The 13,217-nt window shown below is 54.4% G+C and overlaps 1 protein-coding gene across 2 annotated transcripts in view; it reads left to right on the forward strand.

Moving 5' to 3' along the window:
• The window catches only part of KCNB1 (potassium voltage-gated channel subfamily B member 1), a 103,033-nt gene extending 91,348 nt beyond the window's left edge, over positions 1–11,685 (forward strand). Inside the window, exon 3 of one of the 2 annotated variants that reach the window (XM_051844879.3) lies at positions 1,323–11,685. In XM_051844879.3, coding sequence (XP_051700839.1) covers positions 1,323–3,332 — 2,010 coding nt within the window. In that variant the 3' untranslated portion in view covers positions 3,333–11,685. 2 annotated transcript variants of the gene reach the window in all.
• The last annotated feature ends 1,532 nt before the right edge of the window (positions 11,686–13,217 follow it).

Here is a 13,217-nt window from a genome sequence, read left to right on the forward strand (position 1 = left end):
GAGAATAATGTGAGTGGGCTTGCGTTTTGGAAGAGAGACCCTCAGAGCGATTTATTACACCTGCTTGCCCTTCCGTGTAAGTCTTCAGATTGTCTGGATTCCACTCACGTCAACGGACATCCATCAACACCTGACTCTGTACCCAGCCCCCTTCTTGGTCCAGGGGACTCAGAGGTGGCTAAGCCGAGGCCTTTGGCCCCCAAAAGTTCATAGTTCCCATCGGGAGTTAGTAAGGTGGATCCAGGATGTCTGCCTCCCCAGAAGCTACCTGCAAAATCTTACGTTTCTGAGCATTTTTCTAGAAAAAGGTCATTAGCTTGCCTCTGATTTTTTTAAAGATTTTATTTATTTATTTGAGAGGTAGAGTTACATATAGTGAGAGGGAGAGAAGGAAAGGTCTTCCCTCCGCTGGTTCACTCCCCAATTGGCTGCAACAGCCGGAGCTGAGCCGATCCAAAGCCAGGAGCCAGGAGCTTCTAACAGGGCTCCCACACGGGTGCAGGGGCCCAGGGACCTGGGCCATCTTCTGCTGCTCTCCCAGACCATAGCAGAGAGCTGGATTGGAAATGGAGTAGCCAGGACCGGAACCGGTACCCACATAGGATGCTAGCACCACAGGTGGAGGATCAACCTACTGTGCCACAGGCCAGCCCCTCATCTGATTTTTAATACATCCTTCAGAGTCTATGTTCAAGGGTCAGGTAGACCTACGTTAAAATCCTGGCTCTGCCACTTAGTAGCAGTGGAAGTCAGAGCTTCCTCTGTCCAGTGGAGCTAAGATTGCTGATTCTTTAGTGGGATCGATGTCAGAATGAAATAAGCTCATCATCAGAACATTGTCATGAAAGCGGTTCTGCACCCCATAACTATTAGGAACCACTGCTCTCCAGCAGGAGGCAGACTATGGTCTATAGGTCAAATTCAGCCCACTGTTTTTGTAAATAAAGTTTTATTGACACACAGCTATGCCCATTCTCTTATGTGTTATCCATAACCACGTTTGTGCTACAGCTGCAGGGTGGGATAGTTGCAACGGAGAATACACAGGCTCCAGAGCCAAACCCAGTCACTATGTGGCCCCTGCTAGAGAAAGTCTGCCGGTGTCTGGGCTTGTTGAGCAACTTGAACTTGGTTTCTCTGGGCCTCAGTTTTCTCATTGGCACAACCAACAGACTGGAAGAAACTACCTTTTCTGCTCACCGTTTGGTCATTGACTGACTACGAGACGTGCTCTTGAACGCCAGGAGTCCCTGCAGACCCCGGGTGTCGGGGGGCCCGTCCTGTTGGCGGTTAGTAACTGAGCCCCTCTTTTCTGCCCGCAGATCCTGGCCATCATCTCCATCATGTTCATCGTCCTCTCCACCATCGCCCTGTCCCTCAACACGCTGCCCGAGCTGCAGAGCCTCGACGAGTTCGGCCAGACCACGGACAACCCCCAGCTGGCCCACGTGGAGGCCGTGTGCATCGCGTGGTTCACCATGGAGTACCTGCTGCGCTTCCTCTCCTCGCCCAAGAAGTGGAAGTTCTTCAAGGGCCCGCTCAACGCCATCGACCTGCTGGCCATCCTGCCCTACTACGTCACCATCTTCCTCACCGAGTCCAACAAGAGCGTGCTGCAGTTCCAGAACGTGCGGCGCGTGGTCCAGATCTTCCGCATCATGCGCATCCTGCGCATCCTGAAGCTGGCGCGGCACTCCACCGGCCTCCAGTCCCTGGGCTTCACCCTGCGGAGGAGCTACAACGAGCTGGGCTTGCTCATCCTCTTCCTCGCCATGGGCATCATGATCTTCTCCAGCCTCGTCTTCTTTGCCGAGAAGGATGAGGACGACACCAAGTTCAAAAGCATCCCGGCCTCTTTCTGGTGGGCCACCATCACCATGACGACTGTGGGGTATGGAGACATCTACCCCAAGACTCTCCTGGGGAAAATTGTAGGGGGGCTCTGCTGTATCGCCGGGGTCCTGGTGATTGCTCTTCCCATCCCCATCATCGTCAACAACTTCTCCGAGTTCTACAAGGAGCAAAAGAGGCAGGAGAAAGCGATCAAGCGCAGAGAGGCTCTGGAGAGAGCCAAGAGGAATGGCAGCATCGTATCCATGAACATGAAGGACGCTTTCGCCCGGAGTGTCGAGATGATGGACATCGTGGTGGAGAAGAACGGGGAGAATTTGGCGAAGAAGGAAAAAGTACAAGATAACCACTTGTCTCCCAACAAGTGGAAGTGGACAAAGAGGACCCTGTCCGAAACCAGCTCAAGTAAGTCCTTTGAGACGAAGGAGCAGGGCTCCCCTGAGAAAGCCAGATCCTCGTCGAGTCCCCAGCACCTGAACGTGCAGCAGCTGGAAGACATGTACAACAAGATGGCCAAGACCCAGTCGCAGCCCGTCCTCAACACCAAGGAGGCAGCGGCACAGAGCAAGCCGAAGGAAGAACTGGAAATGGAGAGCATCCCAAGCCCCGTGGCCCCTCTGCCCACTCGCACCGAGGGGGTCATCGACATGCGAAGTATGTCAAGCATTGACAGCTTTATCAGCTGTGCCACGGACTTCCCCGAAGCCACCAGGTTCTCCCACAGCCCCTTGGCTTCCCTCCCCACCAAGGCTGGGGGCGGCGCGGCCCCAGAGCTGGGCTGGCGGGGAGCCCTGGGTGCCAGCGGGGGCCGGCTCGTGGAGGCCAACCCCACCCCGGATGCCAGCCACGGCTCCGGTTTCTTCATCGAGAGCCCCAAGAGTTCCATGAAGACCAACAACCCCTTGAAGCTCCGAGCACTCAAAGTCAACTTTATGGCCGGCGAGCCCGGTCCACTCCTCCCCGTCCTGGGGATGTACCATGACCCTCTGAGGACCCGGGGGGGTGCTGCGGCTGCTGTCGCCGGCCTGGAGTGCGCCACACTCTTGGACAAGCCTGTGCTGAGCCCAGAGTCCTCCATCTACACCACAGCGAGTGCGAGGACACCCCCCCGGTCGCCCGAGAAGCCCACAGCAATAGCATTCAATTTCGAGGCAGGCGTCCACCAGTACATTGATGCCGACACAGATGACGAGGGCCAGCTGCTCTACAGTGTAGACTCCAGCCCTCCCAAGAGCCTCCACGGGGGCGCCAGTCCCAAGTGCAGCATCGGGGCGAGGTCAGAAAAGAACCACTTTGAAAGTGCCCCCTTACCCACCTCCCCGAAATTCTTGAGGCAGAACTGTATTTACTCCACGGAAGGGTTGACTGGAAAAAGCCTCAGCGGCCAGGAAAAGTGCAAACTCGGGAACCACATCTCCCCCGACGTCCGCGTGTTGCCAGGGGGAGGAGCTCACGGGAGCACTCGGGATCAGAGCATCTGAACCACGCCCCCTCCCACCCGCCGTGGAGGGGAGACTGTGGCCGCGGCCCAGAGGGGGGGGGCTGTTCCTCTGACCTGCCATAGAGCTTTTCTGCTTGAACTCTGACGCAGAAAAGCCCTGCAGAGCCCCCAGAGAGAAGAGAGGAGCCTCCCGAGACACCTGCTGGGACCTTGAGAGCCGTGGCAGGTGCGTGGGCATGAAGTCGGCCAAGCCATGGGGTGTAGCACCTCCTTGTCACACAACTCCACTGCCCCCAAAGGGGGACGACATGCGTGGAACTCACAGCCACCACCACCACCATTCGCGACCAAGGCCACCGACTCCCCAGCCTTCTCTCCTGCCTTTTCATCAGGTTCCCACCCTCCTGGCTTCCGCCGGAGAAGAACGCTGGAACGAGGGGCTGGGGTTGGTGTTGTTGGCCACTGCGGCACCGGGTTTGCCCAGCCAGCTCTGGGAACACCTGTCTGTGAGCTCCTGGATGGATCCTGCTGTTACAAGGCTCCAGGGAACTCTTGTGGCATGGGGAAATCTGCGCCATAAACCACCATCCCAGCGCAAAACCGATACTCAATTGTCTCGCTGGCTTCCATCTCCCCATAGCGCCTGAGGTCTCGTTGCAAGATGTCATTAGGGGGAGTTGCACCACTGTACTCAACCTGTACTCAATTCTGCCATCCTCCTGCGGTCTGGGAAGGAATCAGAAGGCGGGCACTCAGCCAACAGGTTGAACTCGGAGTGTTGCTTTCGGATGCTGACAGGAAAACACTTCCTGACGTCGCTAGTGTGGACTCAAAAGATATGCAAGTGTCAAATATGCAAAAGAAACAGCTTATTCAAAGAGACTGTGTGTTACTGAAGAACAGCATAAAAATCTGATTTTTTTTTAACCTGCAAAAATGAAAGAAAAAAAAATCCACCCCTAATTCAAATACCCAGTTCAGACTTTTGAATACTTCCTGCTGCGGTAGGTACATCACCTACTACAATAGAAATTTTTTTTGTTTCCTGTGGTATTCAAGCTAAAAAAAAAGTTAATAAAAAGCACTTTATGTTTTTCAAAAATAGATTCTACCAGGGACAGTGTCAACATCTTGCACTTTAAAATAAGCACTATTTCCCGTGGGCCGCTTGTTGGGACTGTTGTTGGGTTGTTGCTACGTGCCTGTTGCCGGCCACGGGCGGGGAGATAGTGCTGGTATCGCCGTCTGCCCTGCCAGTCTGCAGGCTCCTCCCCTGGCCCTGGGAAGCTTCCGCTTAGCTCTCACGGGGTGGCAGGGGTCCTCGGCCCGTGGGTGGGGCTCCTCACAGAGTCACCCGTCCGAGACGCAGCGGCACTTGGGCATTGCGTGTTTTACTGTTCTTTCCTGTCCACCAGCCCTTGGTGTGTTTTCAGTGTCACTGTGTGTGCTACAAGCCCCGGCCTCGCCCCTGCAGCGTCACGGCAGCCAGTACAGACACAAGCAATAAGCATCGTGTGCACTGTGAGTGCTTCTGCTGTATTTCTTGGTGTTGGTCTTCCTGTCTAGTTTGATGACCTGGCATTGTCCTGCCTGCTTTGAGTCCCGTGGCATGGTGGTGTCGGCCATTCCTCCATACGGCGACATGGGGTTGAACTGCCGATGACAAAGGCGATGGGGTTGGTGCCTGTCAGTGAAGAGAACCTGGTACTGGTCTGCCTGCCTGTAGCACGCTGGAACAATGCTGCTCTCCTGTTGTAACATTGACTGGTGATGTCCCAAGTACAGTGCTGTGCAGCGGCCTGTCGCCGGGTTCAGTGACAGGTGTGGAGCAAAGACGCGGTACTGGTTTGCCTGTTCTGCAGAGAATCTGTTGCTGGCCAGCCTGTTAGCACCAGGGCATGATCCGCCTGTTAGTACACAAGTACCATGGAGCTGTTCTGCCTGCCCCCCGCACAATGGCCTGAGGTTGGGCCACCTGTCACGGGTGTGACAACGTGAGGTCATTACATCACCAGTGCATACCACTTCTCAGCACCTCCAGGGACTGTGGCTGCCCCGAGCACGGTGCAGCCCTGTTACTTGCTGTGTTATCAAGGAAAAGGAGAACTTGACTCTCGCCGAGTACCTGCAGAGTACCCAGAGAGCCCCACAAGGGGGACTTAGCTCGGGGCAGGGAGTGGGCTGGCGCACCACGGAGAGGAAGCGGCGGCGCTGCCTAGCTCGGCGTCCAGGCTGGGGGCCGCCGGAGGAGCAGCGACCATGGGATGGCTCTCCGCCGGCATCCGACTCGTCTCTTTGTTTTCCTCACCGTGTATGTCCACCATCAGCACAACTGTGAAACTTCAGGGAAAACAAACAAATGCTTTTTGATAAAAGTAAATAGTTGTGATTTCCGATTCAGATGTTTTTAGAGCTGATGCTATCTGTAACATGAATACTAATAATAGAGTCTATTTTACATATCAGGAAAGTGACCGTGTCTCAATATAGCCATATATCACGAGAAGGAACTGAGTACCCCTTCTTCAAACCAAGGCATTTCATTTGTTGATAGAAGCAGATGTGAAGTGTAAAGATTAGAAATTATGATTTCTTTAAAAAAAAATCTGATAACCAGTCGGTGCAACTCTCCTTGTAACCAAAGGCCCTTTCTGCCTTGTGTCGTGTGGGACCTTCCTCGTATACCTTGATCTGAATGCAGCATTGTACCGAGTCACTTTTGAAGGAGGAATTCAGAGGTATCATGCGAACCTACCTTTCCAGGCTTCCTAACCAGAGTCCTATAGAGTTCTTATAGAAACAGAATCGTTAAAATACAGCATATACTATGCTTAGAAAGTGTTCCGTTTGCTTTGGTTTCTTTCTTTTTTTTTCCCCCTTTACCTGTGTGTGTATATATTGTGGGAATCTAGATTTTCCCTCTGATCTCTTCCCATAGGGAGTCTTAAGTCTTCCCAGCCCCCACCCGCCAAAAACAAACAGATTCAGAATTGTTTTTAACAGGTGTACACTCAACGCGTACCTGTGTGTACCTGCACTGAGAAATCCACCCGCGGGTCTCCACTGAGAAGCCAAACTCGACAGACAGGCCTTGAGAGGGACGGGGAAAGTAGTGATGTGGACGCAAGGACGACTTGAACTTGGTGATCCATCCCCGCGCGCTCTGGACCCACGGAGAGCCGGAAGAAGCGAGTGGACCCACATTAACGCAGCTGGGGCTGGCGGCAGCTGGAGGCCAGGTCCCTTTGGCGAATCCAGCGAAACTCAGCTGAACTTGGGTTCCAGCTTCTGCCTCTCTCAGAAAGGGCTAGGGATCAGCGCAGCTGTGTGTCTCAGTCCCGAGGAGGCGGGCAGGCGTTGGGGGACACCGCATAGTCACCTCTTCGTCCTTGGGTACAGGAAAACCACGGAACTTTGTGCAGCAGACTTCTCAGTGCCTTCTTCAGGAATCCTATCTTAAGCACACTGGAAGGGAAGGAAGAAGGAGGAGGGAACGCTGGTTCCGAGGAAGCCCCTTTTTCTAGAAGCGTGGAGAGAAAGAGAAACCACAAAACCCAGAGAAGGCCACTTCCTTCCAACGCATTCAGCTTGTGGCTGACAACTGCTGGTGACCCGAGCTCCTGCAAACTGACCCCACCTCCCCTCCACGTGCTGGTAACTGTAGCCTCTCTCCACCCTTATCTCCTAACAACATCCATGTTTCGAAGGAGAAACAAACAAAACAGGATTCTCTTCTGTAAAACTGTAACGTATTGTTGATATTTGTAACTATTGTACATTTCCTTCGGGCTCCAGTCTCGGCTGGGGTGTCTAGTCTGTGAACAAGGGGAGATTTAAAATTCACCATGGACAGCGGTCACGAAAGCCAGGTCTCAGTCCCTCTCCTTTCCTGATTTCTCTGCCAATTAGTCTCCCAAATAATCCAACCCCAGGCTTCTCAGCCTTGAATCCAGAGGAGGGCGTGGCGAGAAACCTGCCGGCATGTCTCTTTGGGAAAAGACTTGTTCTGTGGCCACGGAGTTGGCTGAGAAAGGGGGCTGCCCCTGGTGCCCCGTGCAGGATGCCGGAAAGCTGCCAGCACACACCGGCCTCGCTCGCCTCTGCCTGCTCACCTGGCAGCGCCCACCTGCTTTCACCATGCTCAGCCAGGACCCCCCAGTCCAGCCCTGGCCACACCCAGAAATGAGACTTACCTCTGCGTTTTCCTTGGCCACGTTTTCTGGCTCTAAAAGGATCGGATGCACTACTGCGTCTTAGGATGTCCATGCATCTCAGAGTAGTCTATTTTTCTGTTCAGATAAAAAAAAGATATATAAATGTATTTTTAGCAAATTTATAATAGGGCAATTGAGTCTAATTTCTTCTTTTGTAACACAGAATAATATCCTGGGCGTTTTATCTTTGGTCGGTATCCTAGCTGGTATTTTCTGGTCTTTTCCATTTCTTTCTGTCATCCTTTGAGCTGTTTTTCCCATTGGATTCTGACTTTCCGGGGGTAGAGAAAAACTCTGGATTCTGACTTCCTGTGTAGGCATTTCCTGCCACCAGGCCCCGAGTCTGTTGTCGCTGTCACTCTCCTCATTCTGTCCGTGTGTCTGTTCTATTTGTTGTTCTTAAGACTCAAAGGCACAAATGCAGGGGTAAGGCCAGGGGCAGCAGGGCTGTGGGGGGCCCTCGCTCTCACAGTGGGACGTGGGCTGGCCACGGGCATCCCCCACACCCACCCACCCCAGCATGGATCTGGAGGGACTGGGTTTTCTCGCCCCCCAGAGATCTTGGAACAAGCAATCTCATGCAAGCAGACTAGCTGCTAGCGTTTCTGAGGTCCAGACCACAGCCAAGTCCCCCTCGGCCGGGCAGGTCCCCTGTCCCGTGCTGGGTTCCCTGAAGCATCAGTCGGATCGGAGGTCCCGGACACATCCAGGTCCTTGTGACCATCAGAGGAACATGCTGGGCCTCTGCTCTCATCGCCTTTCTTTCTTTTTTTTTTTTTTTTTAATTAAAATCAGTCACTCTTTCCACCCCGTTTCTCCCAGCCTCACTGAGAAACAGTGGCCAGGCAGCTTTGCAGCCAAACCCTGAGAAGAGATGTCCCTCCCCTCTCTGGCCACCTGGCCCCTCAGAGCCAGGGCAGTGGTGTTTTTCCAGCTTCCACCTGTCCACACCTTGAGGAATCTGGGGGGCTGTCCTGTCACTGCTCCCCTGGGGCGGTTTCCAGCCTCACGTGCGCAGAGGTCATTTCTCTGAGCAGGGTCTGGGCAGGAAGTGATTCCCCGGCCGTCAGTGCACACAGGAAGATGGAGAAAAGCCAGGAGGTCTCCAGCTGACATTCATTTAGCTTCTGGCATCCCACAGCCTCACTGGCAGCACCGGGCTCTGGGCTCGGCCAAACCAGGACCCCTAGGTGCAGTGGGCCATTTCCATCACATCTCCCCAAGGAGAAATCAACCCAGATCCAAGTTTATTAGTCTGAACTATGACCCTAATCAGAGTTTTCCCACCCCTAAAATTCCTGGTCAATTGCTTTTAACCAGAGCCAAATAAGACAAGATTATTTGTGAAGTTTGCACAAGAACAATAAAGGAAAATATTTTCTCTCGGTGGTGCTGCCCAGTTCAGCAAATCTCCTTGTTCGTGGCTGTCCTCATCAGGAAAGAGGTTGGTGGTTTGGATCTCCAGCCGCTGTTCCTGATGCTGTCTTGACCTGGAATCTCTCCCAGACTTCCCAAAATGCCAACTGGAAGAAGTGGAACTTGGAAGGGGCTCCTGTGACAAAGCCCACCCTCCTCCTCGCCTCTAGCCCTAACTCCCCATCCCTCCCTGCAGAGGTCAGGAAAAGAGCTAACGGATGGCTGGAGTGAGAGAGCTCAGCGGACAGGGAGCCAGCCAGCAGCACAGGGCCGCCTGCGCGTCTCCTGTACGGGAGGAACAGGCGGTCAGCTCCAACCCCAGTTAAGGGAGCCCTTCTGACAGGCGGGGTTGTCTGACCCTGGAGCCCTCTGCCACATTGGGGGTGAGCGACCTTACGTCACAGTTTAGAGGGAGGCCAGACCATGTGCAAAATGGATGTTGGCAAGGGAGCCCTAGCATCACGTGGAAACTGGACTGAGCAATATGGCAATCCTCTTTGTGTCTTTGGCGTGTGCGTGCGTGTGTGCGTGTGCGTGTGTGTGTGTGTGTGTGTGGAGGTGGTTTGTGCATTCTGGGCACAAGTTCAATCAAGCCACTGAGGCAAAGTCCTGGAACACCATCAGCAGAAACTCAGATTGTAGGATTTATTTACAGCTGCTGGGGGCAATGCCAAAGAAGAGACCCTGCTTCCTTCCCGTCTTGCATGGGGCAGTTTCCGTGGCCTGTCAATCACTCACGCATCCCACCCCTCCCAGTAGCCCAGCAGGCACCACACTGGGCTGAGCCTTGTGCTACACCCCTCCCCAGGCCAGCCAAGGAGCCACCCCCACGTCCCCATCTCCGGCTGGCTGTTTCTCGGTGCTTTGGCCCTTCTGCCCAGACTCTGTGCCCTCATGAGCCTGAGGCTGCCTGGACAAGAGACACAACCACTTCTGCCCGCCACCCTGCCACCTAGCAAACAACTGCCCAGACAATAGCAAAAGGGCTCTCTCCCCGGCTCTGGCGAATAAAGCCGGAGACACCATTCTAGAACTCGGAAAATCTCCACCCGGGAAGTCAACCCAGAAGGGCCAAAAGAGAGAGGCAGCCATAACGCAATCTGACAGCAGAACGAGACAGGGTGCCCACACTCCCCCGCGCCAGCGGCTGCCTTCCGTGGTCCGTCTCAACACGCGTCCTCCCAGAGCGGCATTTGACAGGAGCGTTTTCTTCATTCTCTCTGCCCCACAGGCATGAACTCGAGTGTGAATGGGGGCGTGGAGGTGGGACTTCAAGCTCAGGTCCAACTCAAGACCAGGTGGTCTTAGGTTCCGGGAGACGAGGCAGCATGGTATCATTGGATAAATGGGCCGAGCAGCTGCTTCCTCCAAACCCAAAATAAGACACAGACCACTACCCAGTCGGAGGCTCTGCCCTGCAGGAGCGGCTTAAGTCACAACAACACAAGGCTGCAATGACAGAGCAGAGAGAAGAGGGGTGGGGGGACTCCTCACTCTGCCCTCAGGATGCTCACCCGCACTCCTGAGCAAACCAGGTGTCAAACCAGGGGGACGCACAAGGAAAATGCCTGAGAACTTCCAGCTGTCGCTTGGCCCTGCTCCCAGTCTCCTGGGCTCACCAGGGTTTGGGACACACTCTGAGATGAGAGAGGAGGCGGGTATGTTTGAGGATGTGGGACTGAGGAGGGCAGCAGCCACGACCCGGGGCCACTTGGCCTCTAGGCTCCAGACCTAGCTTGAGTTCAACTCAAGATCGAGGGCTGGGAGCCCCATCTTCTGCACTGGGAACTCAGGGTTACCCACCCCCCCCAACACACAGTGCGTGCCCTTGTCACGGGGCTGTCATCCTACCCATGTTTTTCTGAGTGAGCGAGTGTGTGAAGCGTTGCTCTCGGAGTGAATGAGTGGCTGGGCAGATGTGTGGGCGCAGAGGGAGTTAAACAAGTCCTACCTGGCTTGAGGCATTGCCCAGCCAGGAAGGAAGGAGAAGTGGGCCCAACCCATTGAAGCCCCAAAATGGCCCCTCCTCATCTGCTCTTTGATTCTACCTGGGCTAAAGACAGCAGGTGCATTCGACTCTGCTGGGCCCCAAGCCTATGGGGGCCATGGCTCACACAGAGATCCGAGTGGTTTCCCAATGGGCTGAGCCAGGGGTGCAAAGTGGCCTTTCTCGGGTGGCAACTTGTTGGGGGCAGGGACATGGCAGCCGACGTCTGGAGATGGAACCATGTTCCCTGAGCCAGCCTGGCTCCCAGCTTTAGGGCCCATCTAGCCCCAGAGGCCACTGGGTTAGCACGGGCCCAGGGCCCCTCTGCGGAGCCCCTCCAATTGTCCCGAGAACCCGTGATGTGAGGTGGGGGCTTTCCTGCCAGCTAAGCCATCTGATCACCCCACTTTTGATGGGAGCCAAACCAACCACAGCAGCCATAAACGACCAATGTCCTCAGCCCCGTGCTCTCGGGCTCGCGTCCATGGGTCCCGTTCATCTCGCGTGGGTTGCCGTGTCTGGTCCTTCCTGTAAAGGTGAAAATGAGTGCACACCCACTTGCACACACGTGCACACACTCACACATGCACACACACACACGGGGAAACCACACCCACACACCCCTGTCTTTTTATGCCTGTGGTGAGATGAAACTGTGATCCCCATGACCTCCAGCTGCTGTCCTGTCTTGTAAAATACGTCCGAATGTCCAAGAATTTCCAAGTAAATAGTCCCTTAATGAAGTCTGCAGAGTTCAATAAAAGGTATGAAGCAAACACGCTTGGTGGCACTTGTTTTATTTGCTGGAGGGCACAGGGAGGCAGAGGTGGAAAGATCTCTCAGAGAAGCCGAATCTGGGAGCCTGTGGAGCTGGAGGGGTGGTGCTGCCTCTCTCTCTCTCTCTCTCTCTCTCTCTCTCTCTACTCTGAAGAGGCAGGGCATGACCATGTGGCTATCACCCCACTATTCAAGCCAACAGTAACCCACCCCATGCTGGCTCAAAGCCCCAGCTCTGATCATTTGGCTCTCGTGTTAGCTATGCCCGGTCTCCATCTTGCATAAAAACATCTCGCAACAGAGAGTATACACTCAGATGCCTACAGGGGCCGAGCGGGTAGCCTAAATGAATGAGGCAACCCAGCTAAGAGAGATAAGGGAGTGGTGGTGAGTGCGGCAAACTGGAGAACACGTGTGCTGTCTAAAGGGGTGAACACTGTTTCTCTCCAGCTGTTGGCACTCCGTAGACAGGCAGATCCACCAATGCACATCTTTTCAAGAAAAATCAGAAATCTAAGTTTTAGATGGAAATGTCCCAATTTTTAACTGCTAGCTCCTAGTGTCTGTTAGTCCTGTGCTAGTCGGATGAAACACATCCGCGGACAGAGTGCAGGCCAGGCCCCCTCTCGGGATCTCTGCCTTGACCAGTAGGGCTAAGTTTCCAGAACTGGGGAACAAGTCACGCAAAGCCAAATGGAAGCATTTACTATCCCATTGTCTTGTGGCTCCAGAACTCAGGATCACCTTCCGCTGGGTGGTGCTGGCTGGGGTATGGAGGGGGGGGGGCCTCCCATGAGGTTGCCATGGAGACAGCAGCTGTAGCCCTCTGCAAGCCTGGGGCTGGATGGCCTCAGGTCCTTGCCAGCCATTGGCTGAGCCTCACTTGCTTACCGTGTGACCTCCCTTTAGAGCTCTTGACTGTCCTGCCAGCACGGACTTGACTGTCCTGTCCCCCAGAGTGACAGGCTGAAGAGAGAGCAAGGAAGAAACGTCAGTGCGCGTGTGACCTTGTCTCAGAAAGCAGAAACCAGGGCGAGTGTTTGGCACAGCGGTCTACACGCTGCTTGGGACACCCACATCCCATGTCAGGTTCAAGTGCCAGGGTTCCAGTCCCTACTCTGCTTCCGATGTGCATTCCGGGTAGCAGCGACGATGACTCAAGTATTTGGGTCCCTGTCATCCACATGGGAGACCCGGATGGAGCTCCAGGCTGTCACAGGCATTTGAGGAGTGAACCAGAGGATGGAATTTCAACACGAAGTTGGAAACAAAAGCAGGGCCGGGGCTCAAGCCCGGGCTCTCTGTTATGGGATGTGGGCATCCCAGCTGGCCCCAGGACCATTATGGGATGTCAGCAAATGCCATCCCCAGGACAGCTACCTTGGAACTTTTATTTAGTGCAAAGCTTACTTTCTGGACTTCAGAATTCCATAGCCCAGTAACATTTCCGATTCCGATGGCGGAAGTGCAGACGCCTTGCTGGCATTTCATTTTGCCAAATAACGCTGTCAAAAAAGTAACTGCGTGTACT

This window comes from Oryctolagus cuniculus, chromosome 11, assembly GCF_051225735.1.
Source record: "Oryctolagus cuniculus isolate XC-2025 breed Fujian yellow rabbit chromosome 11, ASM5122573v1, whole genome shotgun sequence".
Classification (NCBI taxonomy): Eukaryota; Metazoa; Chordata; class Mammalia; order Lagomorpha; family Leporidae; genus Oryctolagus; species Oryctolagus cuniculus.